This window comes from Danio rerio, chromosome 1, assembly GCF_052040795.2.
Source record: "Danio rerio strain M-AB ecotype USA chromosome 1, GRCz13ab, whole genome shotgun sequence".
Classification (NCBI taxonomy): Eukaryota; Metazoa; Chordata; class Actinopteri; order Cypriniformes; family Danionidae; genus Danio; species Danio rerio.
The window spans coordinates 59,447,103-59,460,000 of NC_141021.1; the positions used below are offsets into that span (position 1 = coordinate 59,447,103).

At 37.5% G+C, this 12,898-nt stretch overlaps 1 protein-coding gene across 2 annotated transcripts in view; it reads left to right on the plus strand.

Annotated features, from left to right (window-relative positions):
• Positions 1 to 11,720: 11,720 nt before the first annotated feature.
• The window catches only part of LOC141383552 (GTPase IMAP family member 8), a 30,534-nt gene continuing 29,356 nt past the window's right edge, over positions 11,721 to 12,898 (plus strand). Inside the window, exon 1 of one of the 2 annotated variants that reach the window (XM_087238031.1) lies at positions 11,721 to 11,817. In XM_087238031.1, coding sequence (XP_087094157.1) covers positions 11,796 to 11,817 — 22 coding nt within the window. In that variant the 5' untranslated portion in view covers positions 11,721 to 11,795. The remainder of the gene's footprint in view (positions 11,818 to 12,898) is intronic. The other variant, XM_087238032.1, reaches the window with a different exon arrangement.

Genomic DNA, 12,898 nt, shown 5'->3' on the forward strand with positions numbered 1-12,898 from the left:
TGCAGCAGCGCTATATCAATGCTTTTCTAACTGAGAGTGTTTTTGTCTTGTGTTTAAGTCCAAATATCTAAACACTCTTAAATCAAGAATTTTTTTTGTAGAGAAGCAAAAATGATGTCTTGTTTTGGGAAACAATAAGTGAAAAGTGAGTTAGCCGAATAAACTTGTTTTCATTAAAATAAGATTATCTCACCCACCACATTGACAGAATATTGAGCTTGTTTTAAGGAGAAGCTCGCTTAATTTTCAATCATTATTTCTGAAAACAAAACAAAAACTTTAGCGTGTTTATAAAATGCTTCCAGATTAAAAGATTTGTAGATATTTAGACTAGAAATGAGATGAAAACTCTAAGAAAGAAAAGCATTTGTGCAGTGTAGACAGTATTCAACATTTGAAGTGGATCTAAATTATTTCATAATTCTCTTAAGACAAGAATGGAAGTTGTTCAATAGTTTTAGGACAACTTTAATGAAAGGTTGTGATCCACTTCAAATGTTGACTACTGTAGTTTTTGCTGCTGAATTGAACTAAGCTGAATCATTACTAACCAAACTCAAGCTGAATGACAACATTGCTGACTTTAAATAACATAAGATTCACTTGTTTTAATTTGTTTCCTGTTGATCTCAGTCCTGAATAACATTCACCACTTGACACCTGCTGTAGAAAAAACATAGTGTAAAAAAAAGATGGACGCTGATGTCTGTTTCATTCTCTCAGCAGATCTGTGTTTTTTCATGTTAAATATTTTGTATAATTAATAGTCCAACCTAAAGCTAAATACAGTTAAGTAAGGCATATTGGCCCTCCTGATTTATTAGCCCTCATGTATATTCATTCATTCATTCATTTTCTTGTCCGCTTAATCCCTTTATTAATCCGGGGTCGCCACTGCGGAATGAACCGCCAACTTATCCAGCAAGTTTTTACGCAGCGGATGCCCTTCCAGCCGCAACCCATCTCTAGGAAACAATCACAGACACATTTACACACACACACATACACTACAGACAATTTAGCCTATACAATTCACCTGTACCGCTTGTGTTTGCACTGTGGGGGAAACTAGAGCACCCGGAGGAAACCCACGCGAAGGCAGGGAGAACAAGCAAACTCCACACAGAAACGCTAACTGAGCCAAGGTTTAAACCAGCGAAGCAGCGACCTTCTTGCTTTGAGGCAACAGCACTACCTACTGCGCCACTGCCTCGCCCCCTCCTGTATATGTTTTCCCAATTTCAGTTTAACAGAAAGAATATATTTTTCAACACATTTCTAATCATAATAGTTTTAATAACTCATTCCTAATAACTGATTTCTTTTATCTTTGCCATGATGGCAGCACATACTATTTGACAAGATATTCTTCATGATACTAGTATTCAGACATTTTAATGCTAAATTAGGCTAATTAGGGTAAAGTTAGGGTAATTAGACAAGTCAAATAGTGGTTTGTTCTGTAGACAATTACAACCAAATATAGCTTAAGGGGGGCTAATAACATTGATCTTAAAATGGGTTTAAACAGTTAAAAGTTGCTTTTATTCTAGCCGAAATAAAACAAATAAGACTTTCTCCAGAAGAAAAAATATTATCAGACATACTGTGAAAAATTCCTGAATCTGTTAAACATCATTTGGGAAATATTTGATAAAGAAATTATATATATATATATATATATATATATATATATATATATATATATATATATATATATATATATATATATATAGAGGGGTGAATAATTTTGACTTCAACTTTATATAAAATAATTGCACCACAAAGACAATAAATGTCAAACCTGTCAAGCACATCAGCAGTCGAGGAAAGTACATCTCTTATCTTTACCTAGGAATTCCAGTCATTTTACAGAACGAGGAATTCTGCAGAGCATACATGATTGGGTGTTTTTTCACCTCAACAATGAGACAGTTATGAAACATGTAAACAAGTGTTGTCCATGTGACTGTTTTTGAGTAGGTTATTTCTCTGCTAAACCTGTCATGTGATCTTCTGCTGAAATGTCTCTCCATCTGATCAGCTGATATTTTTCATAAGGGGGTAAAATCATATCTTGGCTATTTGCAATTCTGAAAGTACTGCTGTCTTCATTCACTTATTTCTTCCATGACATTTTCTAAATACAGAACATATATTGGCAATGGTTGATCTACATATTAATATTTTGCACACAAACAACCCGATTGTTTTCTTCTCAGAATTGCTACACAAGTCTGCTACAGCATATACATAATACATAGAACAGTGTGAAAATTAATACCAGCACAGAACTGCTATCATCCCCAGATGAATGGACAGACTGAACGTAAGATCCAGGAGGTGAGGCGATTCTTACGATCTTTCTGCAGCAGTCATCAGAACTCCTGAAGCCAGCTGGAAAGAGTGTGCGTAAAACTCCTTGTGCCATCCTGCCACTAGACTCACACCCCTCCAGTGCATACTTGGTTAACAGCCTCCTCTTCTTCCATGGTCGTGGGAACCACCTGACATCGGCCATCAACTACTGGTTCTGATAGAGCAAGGAGGTCTGGGAGCTCATTACCATCTCCAGCGGGCTGTATGTAGACGGAAAAATGACACAGATCAACATCGTTCCCATATGCTTAACTTCGAGGTTTGCCAGAGCGTCTGGTTGTCTACTTGGCGTATGCGTCTCCGACAGCCCTGTAAAAAGCTAAGTTCCAGCTTCATTGGTTCCTTCCCTATCATCGAGTCGATCAACTCTGTAACCTAGAGTACAAGATACACCCTTCCTTTAACATGTCCTTCTAAAACCCCTCCTCTCTCCACAGAACCTGTTCCTGCAGAAGAGCCCCCTCCTCCTCCTATCTTGGTTGAAGAGGTTCATTTATTCTGTAAAGGTGATCATCAGATCTAGATGGCGTGGGGGTAGATTGGAATATCTAGTTCGGCTTAGTCCCTTTATTAATCCGGGGTCGCGACAGCGGAATGAACTGCCAACTTATCCAGCAAGTTTTGACGCAGCAGATGCCCTTCCAGCCGCAACCCTTTTCTGGGAAAGAAATATCTAGTTAAATAGGTTAATTAGGCAAATTAGGGTAACTAGGCAATTCATTGTATAATTTGTTCTGGAGACAATTCAAAACTATTATTGCTTAAAGGGGTTAATAATATTGACCTTAGTATTTTTAAAACTGCTTTTATTCTAACGAAAAAAAAAAAAGACTTTCTTCAGAAGAAAAAAATATTGTAGGAAATACTGTGAAAAATTCCTGAATCTGTTCAACATCATTCGGTAAATATTTGAAAAAAGAAAAAAACAAAAAACTAAAGTGGGAATAATTTTGACTTCAACTTTATATACAATAACTGCACAGCAAAGACAATAAATGTCAAACCTGTCAAGCACATCAGCAGTCGAGGAAAGTACATCTCTTATCTTTACCTAGGAATTCCAGTCATTTTTCATCTTAATTTCTCAAAGAAATGCAAACTTGTCACCGATGTCCTGGAAATATTTGGTATTGTAAGAGTCTAAATTATCAAATGCATTTGTTTACATGGAAAAGCATGTCTTTCACCAAAGAAGGTCCATACCGACTCCAAAGACAGATACTGATGAGATCAGGGCCTGGTATGTGGACTTCGGGGGTTTTATGATGTGGCCACATGTTGATTGGTCAGTTTTAATGTCTCAGCATTTGGGCTTTAGTCACATGTTCAAGAAAGATACAAAAAAGGTGTAAAAATTTGCTCTGTCTTTTTTTCCTGACTTGTCCTTTCCTGGTCTGCTTCTCTCCTGCTCTGCTCCTCCAGCCTGATCTCACGAGAAAACGCAAGTATTTTACAATTTGCCAGTTTAGTGGCTAATTTGTACGAATTCGTATGAGTTCAGTCGTACGAAATGGTACGATTTTAAAAAGGAGGCGTCGCACCTGACCCCACCCCTAACCCCAACCGTCATTGGGGGATAAGCAAATCGTACTAAATTGTACGAAGTAGATCGTACGAATTCATACGAATTAGCCACTAAATGAAAAAGTTACGAATTGCCGTGAGATTGTGTTGGCTTCTCTCCTCCTCTGGAGTCTTCTCTGACTCTACTGCAATCAGGCTAACTTCTGGGTCTGCTCTCTTTGTCTCTCTCTCCCTCCCCTATGTCTCTCCTTCAACCTCCGGTAATTTTAATATTACATTTAAGCTCTGTACAGTTTATATCATATGCTTTATCATTTCATATTTAATTATATTATACAGTTATTTTGTAATTAATTCAGTTGTAGCCTTAAAGAATTATAGTTATTAAACCATCCAATTTTCAAATATTTGTGAATTACTTTTGATTTAACATCAACATTTAATTGTTCCATATTGTAATACTGCACTTATTTCCATTTTTGACAGATTGCAGTAGAATGGTTTGACTAGAAATGTACAGTTTACCATCATGCTGATCAGTTTTTAGTCACTAGGCAGAGCTACAGTTTGAACCGCTGTGGTTAAAACCCATTCTTACAGCAAGCTGTAAATCTGGACCTCTTAAACCTGCTGATCCAGTTTAAAATGATGCTGTCAAATGAGTTCCGATGGAAAAAACAGACGTTTAAGATGTGAAAAAGCGCACACAGCAGCCAATCGCGGATTCGAGAAAACAAAAACTGCACAAATATGTACCTCCCAGGACGTATTTCGTGGTCTCTAGACCATTATTTTAAGAATAAGCCTGGGTTGAAAAAACAACAACTAAGAACAAACAAACAAATAACAACAACAACAAAAGAGGTCAGAGATCATTTACATTTATAGGTACAAAATAAATCAGTAAATCAAGATACTGTTGCTGAAGAGCTACATACAAGCAAACGTGTGTACATAAACAGTGGTTTGCTGAGGCATGCTAATTGCTGTCCTGTTTGTTATTGTTTGACTTGGGTATTAGAGAATGGGGGGGGGGTAGAGGTTGGGTAGAAGTTTTTCTATGTCTTATTTTTAGGGGAAAGGAGTGACGACGGAGATTTAAAACATGGAGCAATCAATTCAATTCAGCTTTATTTGTATAGCGCTTTTACAATGTATATTGTGTCAAAGCAGCTTCACATAAATGGTCATAGAAACTGCATCAGGGTAGTTCAGTTTTTAGTGTTTAAGTTCAGTTCAGTTTAGCTCAGTTCAGTGTGGTTTAAAGTCATTACTGAGAGTCCAAACACTGAAGAGCAAATCCATCGATGTGTATCTCTACAGATCCTGAACCATGCAAGCCAGTCAATCGCTCGCTTTTTTTAATGTCTAATATTATTGTTTACACCCACCCCTTTTTGCAGCGCCGCACGACAGTAGCAATTGCTTTACGTTTTAAATTTCTGTCTAGGAGGTCATGTTTTAATTCTCGATTTGTCTCACGCAGTCTAGTGATGCGATTTCGCAGGTCAGAGTTCAACAACCTTGAACTTTGCACCACAGCGACCTGCAAAACTTGACGCAGGACCCTGCGTTTCCTGTCTGACACATTCACGTGCGTATGAATGGAAGTTTATGGGAGAAAAAAGTTCAGTGTGACCGCAGCTTTAACCTTTTCAGCATAATTGCATGCATTAACATGTTATTACTGACAGCCATAATACTTTTGTAATGAAGATTTCTATCTGTCTGGAAGAATGAGGCTGAAAATCAACGAATGTTTAATGCGGAGTTCACATTGCAGGATTTGACCTCTGGCTTTCACAAGCTGTTTGTGAAATCGCAGACAAATGCCCAGAATCAGAGACAAACCTGTGCCTTTTTATGCCAGAGACAATCATACACACACTGAAAAAAATTATTCAGTTGATTTACTAAATCTTTTTAAGGTAATTACAAACAATTGATACGGGCTCAATTTAAACAAACTAATTACGTTGAACTTTAGATTACATTTGTTTGTTTGAATTTAGCTTAGATCAATTGTTTGCTACCAAAATGAGTAAATCCAAAGAGTAATTTTTTTTTATCAGTGCAGTGTGAACTATCAAAGAGAAATCGAGACTTATCACCGATATCTAGAAACAATTTGGCATGCTGTAAATCTCGACCTGTTAGACCTGTTGATCCAGTTTAAAATGATGCTGTCAAATGAGGTCTGACTGAAAAAAACAGACACAGATCAGCGGGGAGTTCAGGGATGAGATACAAAAGGCATAAAAAGTAATTTATTCAATTGACGGTGACTTTCTAATTCAAATCTATGGTTGAGGTATGTTTCACAGGTTAGTGTGCACATATGTGCTTAAAAATACACATTGTCCCTCAATTTTTTTTTTTTCTCTCTATTTTAGGCAGGGCGGGTGCAGTAATGTGTTTTAAAGGGGTGGTCCAGAATGTAATTTTAAGGCTTGGTTGTGTTTATAAGATGCAAAGCAATGTGTGCTTATGTTTCACTTGACGGAAATCGCGTAATTTTTTCATATATCTCACTTTGATTATACACAGCTACTCAGCTAACATGAAAACGACTGTCATATTTCCTAGTTCCTCTAAAAGGCCCGCCCTTAAGTGACTCTGATTGGTCATCGACATAATGTGCTGCTATTGGCGGATCGGCTCCACGTCACGCCCGTAAAAGCACACGCTTTTCTGCTGTGTAAACATGAAGTCAACCTCGCGCCCGCTCTCTAAAATAACATCTGACAAGTGTCTGTAACTAACGAGTGAAAAAGGGGTGCGGCTCCTTTAACAGCGTCTGTGTGTGCGTCTATGTGTGTGTTTGTGTGGTGTGAACTTTCTGTAACAAGCGCAAGAGCGCGGGACTTTCTTTTTCTCTGATGCTCGGATTAAGTTATTTTCTGTAATATATCGTGACAGAAGAATAAAGCACAAGATGTGAGATGCTACCTGTTGAGCCTTGATTTATTATTCTGCTGCGACCACTAGTCAGGTAAGCTAATCTGTGTTTTTTTAACTCTATGCGTCATGACGTCTTTCACGAGTATCCGGAATATGCAGGTGTAAGTAATATAAATCATCCACATATCTTTTGCGACTTCATTATCTGAGATGTGAAACACATGAAAAAGCCAAGACAATCAGTGCAGTCGCGCACACACATAAGAGATCGTGCTGGTGGAGTGAGTGTGTGTTTACAGGAGTTTGGCTGATAAATGTGAGTTTGTAGCTAAATCGTTTGCCCGCAAAGCAGCATTTCGCATTGTTTACATCATTGCTACGCTAGACACTGTACATGTCATGATCAATTTTAAAAAATAAAAACACTTACTTGTAGATCACAACTTCTGCTTTGAGGAGATTTTAGCCGAATCCAGCACTGAACTGGGAGAGATTCTGGAGCTGTTTTGTCAAATCATGCTTGCTGAGTATTTTATAATTCTCTGGAAGTTAATTAATATTGAACTAAAGGCACTTCTGTCTTTGTGTCGTGTCCTTTGGAAGCCCAAATACAGAAACAGACGAAGCTCTGTGGAAACAGCCGTGTTTAGATGCATTTTTAGCTTCATCTCTGCTATAACGTTACAGCACCTCTGGCCACGGACCTTACCTGCATGCGCAGTGTGGGATGCGCAGTAAACGAACTTGTGATGTCACAGGGGGCGGAAGTATTTTTTTGTAGTCCCCAAAATTCGTTCATTGTAGGCTTTGCTAAGCTAACTCTGTAAAAACCAAGGTCTCCCTTAGCATTGAACTTAGAACTTTTTACATTCAGAGATGCTGTTTATTTTCACACAGCTACATTACACATCAACTAAAGTTTAAAATATGAGATCGTAGTGGACCACCCCTTTAAAAATGTGCTTGCATATACTGTGTGCAGTTTGGGGGTAAAAAAGGGGGTATCACTTTATTTTGATGGTTCCTTTAACGCATTATGTTGAATTTAAGTTACAATGCATCTACATGCCAACTAGTTCTCATTAGATTATAAGTAGACTGTTGGGTTATTATTAGTGTTAGTTAGACATGTACCTCCAGAGTTTCTTATAGCCAGTTAAATGTGTTGAAGGAGCAGTATCAACAGATATTAAGCAGACAGTCTACTAATACTCAAATGAGAAGTATTTGGCATGTAGTTGCAATGGAACTTCCAAAATGTGCAATAGAGACCCTTAAAATAAAGTCTTACCAACATAACAAACTTTGACTTTTTTTTATATATTTTTTTATTTGTTTATTTTTTTTTAAAAAGTAATATTTTACTTATTTTTACCCAACACTGATATGTTGAATGCTAGTGTTAAATATGAACAGCAAATTATTAAAAACAAGGGTCAAACTTTATTTTAGTGTACAATTCATGCAATTAACAAATACAGTATGTTTAGCTCAAACTACTTATTAGATGCTTTATTAATATTTAGTAAGGCAGAAGTTGGGTTAAGGTAATAGGAAGGATTATGGATGTAAAATAAGATCATAAAATAAGACAGTTAATATCTGTCAGGAAGCAGACGAACAAACAGGGCGAGCATAAACTATAAATGTTTATTTTCACTCATTTTTATGCTGACTGAATGCACACACCAGATGAGTAGAGGAGAAGACAGAATGATGAAGCACACATCAGATGAGTTGAGGAGAAGACAACGATGAAGCACACACCTCCGACTGGATACGGGGCTGACTGGACAAACTGGAGATAAAACAGAGAACAGGTAAGTTTCTGAATGATAGATTGCTGATAATGAAAACATGGAGAGTATTTGTTATGAGTCCGCTTCATAAGAACGAGCCCGGACAAAGAGTGGTGTGAGGTGTGCTTATATTGTCTCACGGTGATGAGGTGCCGCTGTGCATGATTGAAACTCAGGTGAAGATGGGCATTGTGTGAAATTGGTGGGAGAGCCTAGCCAATCTGTGACAATATCTCAGATAATAATAGACCATTAATATGCATATAATATACAATAGGCTTGTATGAATGGTGGGAATTATTACTTAAAGTATTTTTTTTAAATACAGTTATTTCTAGTCAGACCTCATTATTAATAATGTGATGACACCTAGTGGTTATCTTCATCTAAGCAGTCTAACATGTAAATATCTCCATCATTGTGATAAACAAGTCATAAAGATGCTTCAGCAGGGGCGGACTGGGACAAAACAAATCAGCCCTGACACTGCAGCCACACCAGCTCACATTACCACACCAACATAGGTCCACCGACAGACACACACATTCACTACCTACATAGGTGTACATGTAACGGAGGCCAGCTAGTGTGTGCTGTGCAGGTAAACCTCACTCCCCTGACCTCTAAATGTGCTCTAGCGACAGACGCTAGAGGCCATGGTCTTTAGCCTCCTTGGTAGAGCAACCGACTCCCAAGGTTGCCGGTTCGAAACCAGCTTGGAGCGGGTTGGGTGGTGTAGAGCTGGCAGGGGTTACATGCGGATGATGAAATAATTTAAGCACCCTATGTAATAGATATTAAAACATTTAATGTATGTTACTGGAACAAAAACAACCCATTTATAACAAATTTATATATACAGTAAAACGTGCAGTCTGTATACCCTAAATCCCACGTTATCTGCTTATAATGACATTTTAAATTGTACAGGAGTTAAGCTTACAGATGTTAAACAGTGTAGCTTACTGTCATGGTACGTGGTACAATCCCACCATACAGTAATGATTAGATTAAACAAAGCTAGACAAAGAACAGTGAGAACATTAGTGTGTGGCTATACAGTATACTCCACATCCATTCCTGTCTTGGGGTTGAAAAAAAAACTTAAACTTTTCATTCCACTTCCAATGTTTACTACTGTATATAAAAATGTGGTAAAGCATGGTAAAAATAAGGCGAGGATTTTTCTTTTTCTGAATCGCTTATTTAATTTGTTGATTGGATTAGTGGAAGTGACTGGGCGGGTCAATCTGGGATTTTTAAAATACTATTGGTTGAATTTAGGAAAAGGAGAAAGGTGGGTCAGTTGATCGGTCAGTCAGTCAGTCGACAGCGGCCTCTGGTGGGCGTATGTGAGAACAGCAGGTGTGAATGGTACTCCTGAGAAAAATTTGAGATCTCAATAAGCGTACACAGTAACTTCTAGTGGATTCGGAAAAAAAAAAAAAAAAAACATAGCTCCTGGCACATATTTGCCGGTCTCCAGAAGTGTATATAGAGGTATGTTTTCAAAATGAGCCTGGGTTGATTTAAAATCTGTAATGTGTTTTGTTGTAAAATCAGTCTGACATTCGAATGTGAATACATATGTTGTTTTTTGTTGATCATAAAAATTTTACAATAATAAAAAACACCAAATGATAATTTCTGAACTTTCGTACGAACCAGGATTCAAACTCCGGATGCCCGCAGTGCACTGTGTATGCTGACACACTGTCCACTAGGTTGTAGTGTAGAGCTGTGAACCTACACTGGTCTTACGGTTCAGTTCGGTTACGATTATCATGCCAACAATTGAGTTCAATTCAATATCTCGGTGCATCACGGTGCATTGACGGTGCTTTTCATACACAATTTTACATTTTCTTCACAGCAGCAATTCTTGTATTAAAATGCATGAATATATCTATATACTATTTGTAATACAATTTTGTCATTTAATAAAACCAGTCAGATATAATCTGTACCTTTGAACAACACAAACATTTAGCAAATAATTTAAACAAATATAAATATCCCGCTCGCTTTCTGATCCTTGTCTTGTTCTCTTACACCCCTTTGATTGGTCACACACTCAACAAAAACGTTTGCGATTGGCTCTTGCGCGCTGCGCTCTTCACAGATGAGTGACACTGATAAGCTGCAGGCGGCAGCGGCGATCACAGATGATCCATGATAGACACGGTGAAAAAACCTCAGGCACGTGCTCGTGTCAGTATTCAGATGTAACGCTGTAAAACAGCCGAGAGGAGAAGAAGAGTCATGCCAGCAGGTCAAATGGGCCACTGTGTGTGTTTGTGTGTGTGTGAGAGAGAGAAATGGAGTACTTTCATTCTTTCAATTGCAGTGAAATAGGGGCATCTAATATGAATGTCAGTGAAAGAATGATCCAGCAAATGCACACGCAGTGAAATTGTGCACAGTTTCTGAGTTTTAAGTAGTTGGAGAGTTGTAAATACTCGCGCTCGCCTCCCTCGCGACAGAGCACAAATGAAATAAATGACGTCAGTACATAACCGGTTATGATTATTACTGAACCGATACCGAATTGTCCGCGTCTACATCGCAGTTCACAGAAGAAACAATTAATTTTGACACCCCTACTGTGGTGACTGAGTTTTTCTTTCCGACCTTGAAATGCATTTTGAATCTTGAAATGCTTTTGAAAAGCCACAATCCTTTTGAATCACTTTAGTCATGTGACCTGGGTGTTTCGCAACACTTTGTGGCAATGTTTCAAAATATGAAAACATTTTGGAAAATGTGTTGAAATACCAGTTTCACCTTGGTCATCCCTACATTTAGATCCCCACCTCCGTTTTCATCCTCCAGTTCGTAAAAGTTGGAGTGATTCGGTAATACTGTGACAACATGGTAATATCACTACACACCATACAGCTATATAATTTGCAGATTTTTTTAAATAATAAATTCAAATACTCCACAATTGATGCCAAATCCTACTGACTCTGGTTAACTTCTGAGATAAGAGACTGGGCATTGCATGCATGCACATTTTTCTGTATGAGCCACTTGCAAGACTGGCTCGATTGCAGCCGGTGGGTGGGTTTTATTTCTATTTCTATTGCGTGTTAAAGTTTAGACACTTTCAGTTTTTCTTATTCACTTCACACCTTCAGACAAAGACTGACAGCCTCTGCTGTGCCAAAACAAACTAAAACTGCAGAAGACATGATGGCATCAGTACATAAAGGTGAGTATAAATTAAATAACATCTAACCTCTTAATATTCCAGAACATATCGCTGAAACTTGCCATTGATTTTTCAGCGAGTTTGCAACTTAAATGATGTTAGATTAAAGATTATGAAGGAAATACATGTTTTAAATCAAACCAACATTGAAGCAATATCAAATCAACCTATGACAGGATTCAGAGCTAGTATTTTATTATCAGTGTTGCATGCCTGATCTATAACTAAATATTGTCTGTGATGTATCATTTGGTAAAAAGGTGAAGACCAATCTTTGTTAGTGTGGTTAATAAAGCAAAATCATTTGTGTTTTGGCTTCTGTCGGTCAGAGAATATCTGAAATCAACTTCAAAACTGTCAATAAAACAACTCCACTAACAACACCATCCTTTATGCATGCATTATCGCTCACTTTGTCAACTTTAAATTTGGACTCTGAGTTAGTTGAACCTCATTGAATGGCTGCAGATGCACTCATAAGCTGACATTTGTTGATGCAAGTTGACGCCACATCCTATTAACACCAATTAACATCCCATTATGCGCAAATTTATCAATGCACCATTTAGGTCATCATTATAGTGATCAGTGTTTGTTTAAAATGGACTCCCAAGCCTACATTAGATTTTATTTTGCTGCTGCTGTTTACTAAGTAAAAAAGTCAAGAGGGAATTTGATCTGGTGATTTTGTTGAAACTGTTGCAAACAATGTAGTTATCACCTAGTTGGTTATTGTATAGTAAAGCATAAATGTTACCTTAAATAAAATTGTGCTTTTGTTCTAAAATACATGGCAGACAATATATGAAAAAATATGTGCAAGTCATGCAACTCTCATTTAAAAATGTATTGTTGCTCTAGTGTTGATTCAAGCTTTTTCTACAATCAGGAATGCTGTGCTGTAAATCATGCGATCAGTTCCCGCAGTGTTGAAATAATGTTGTTGTTTTCTTTTACATTTCTAAACCGGTGATAAATGAGATGTTGTCAGAATTTGAAAGCTTTGTGAGCAGCTAACAGGCTCTGTCACATTCCTTGTCTTTTAATAGATTTTGTCAAAACAGTGATAAGGTCTCCTATA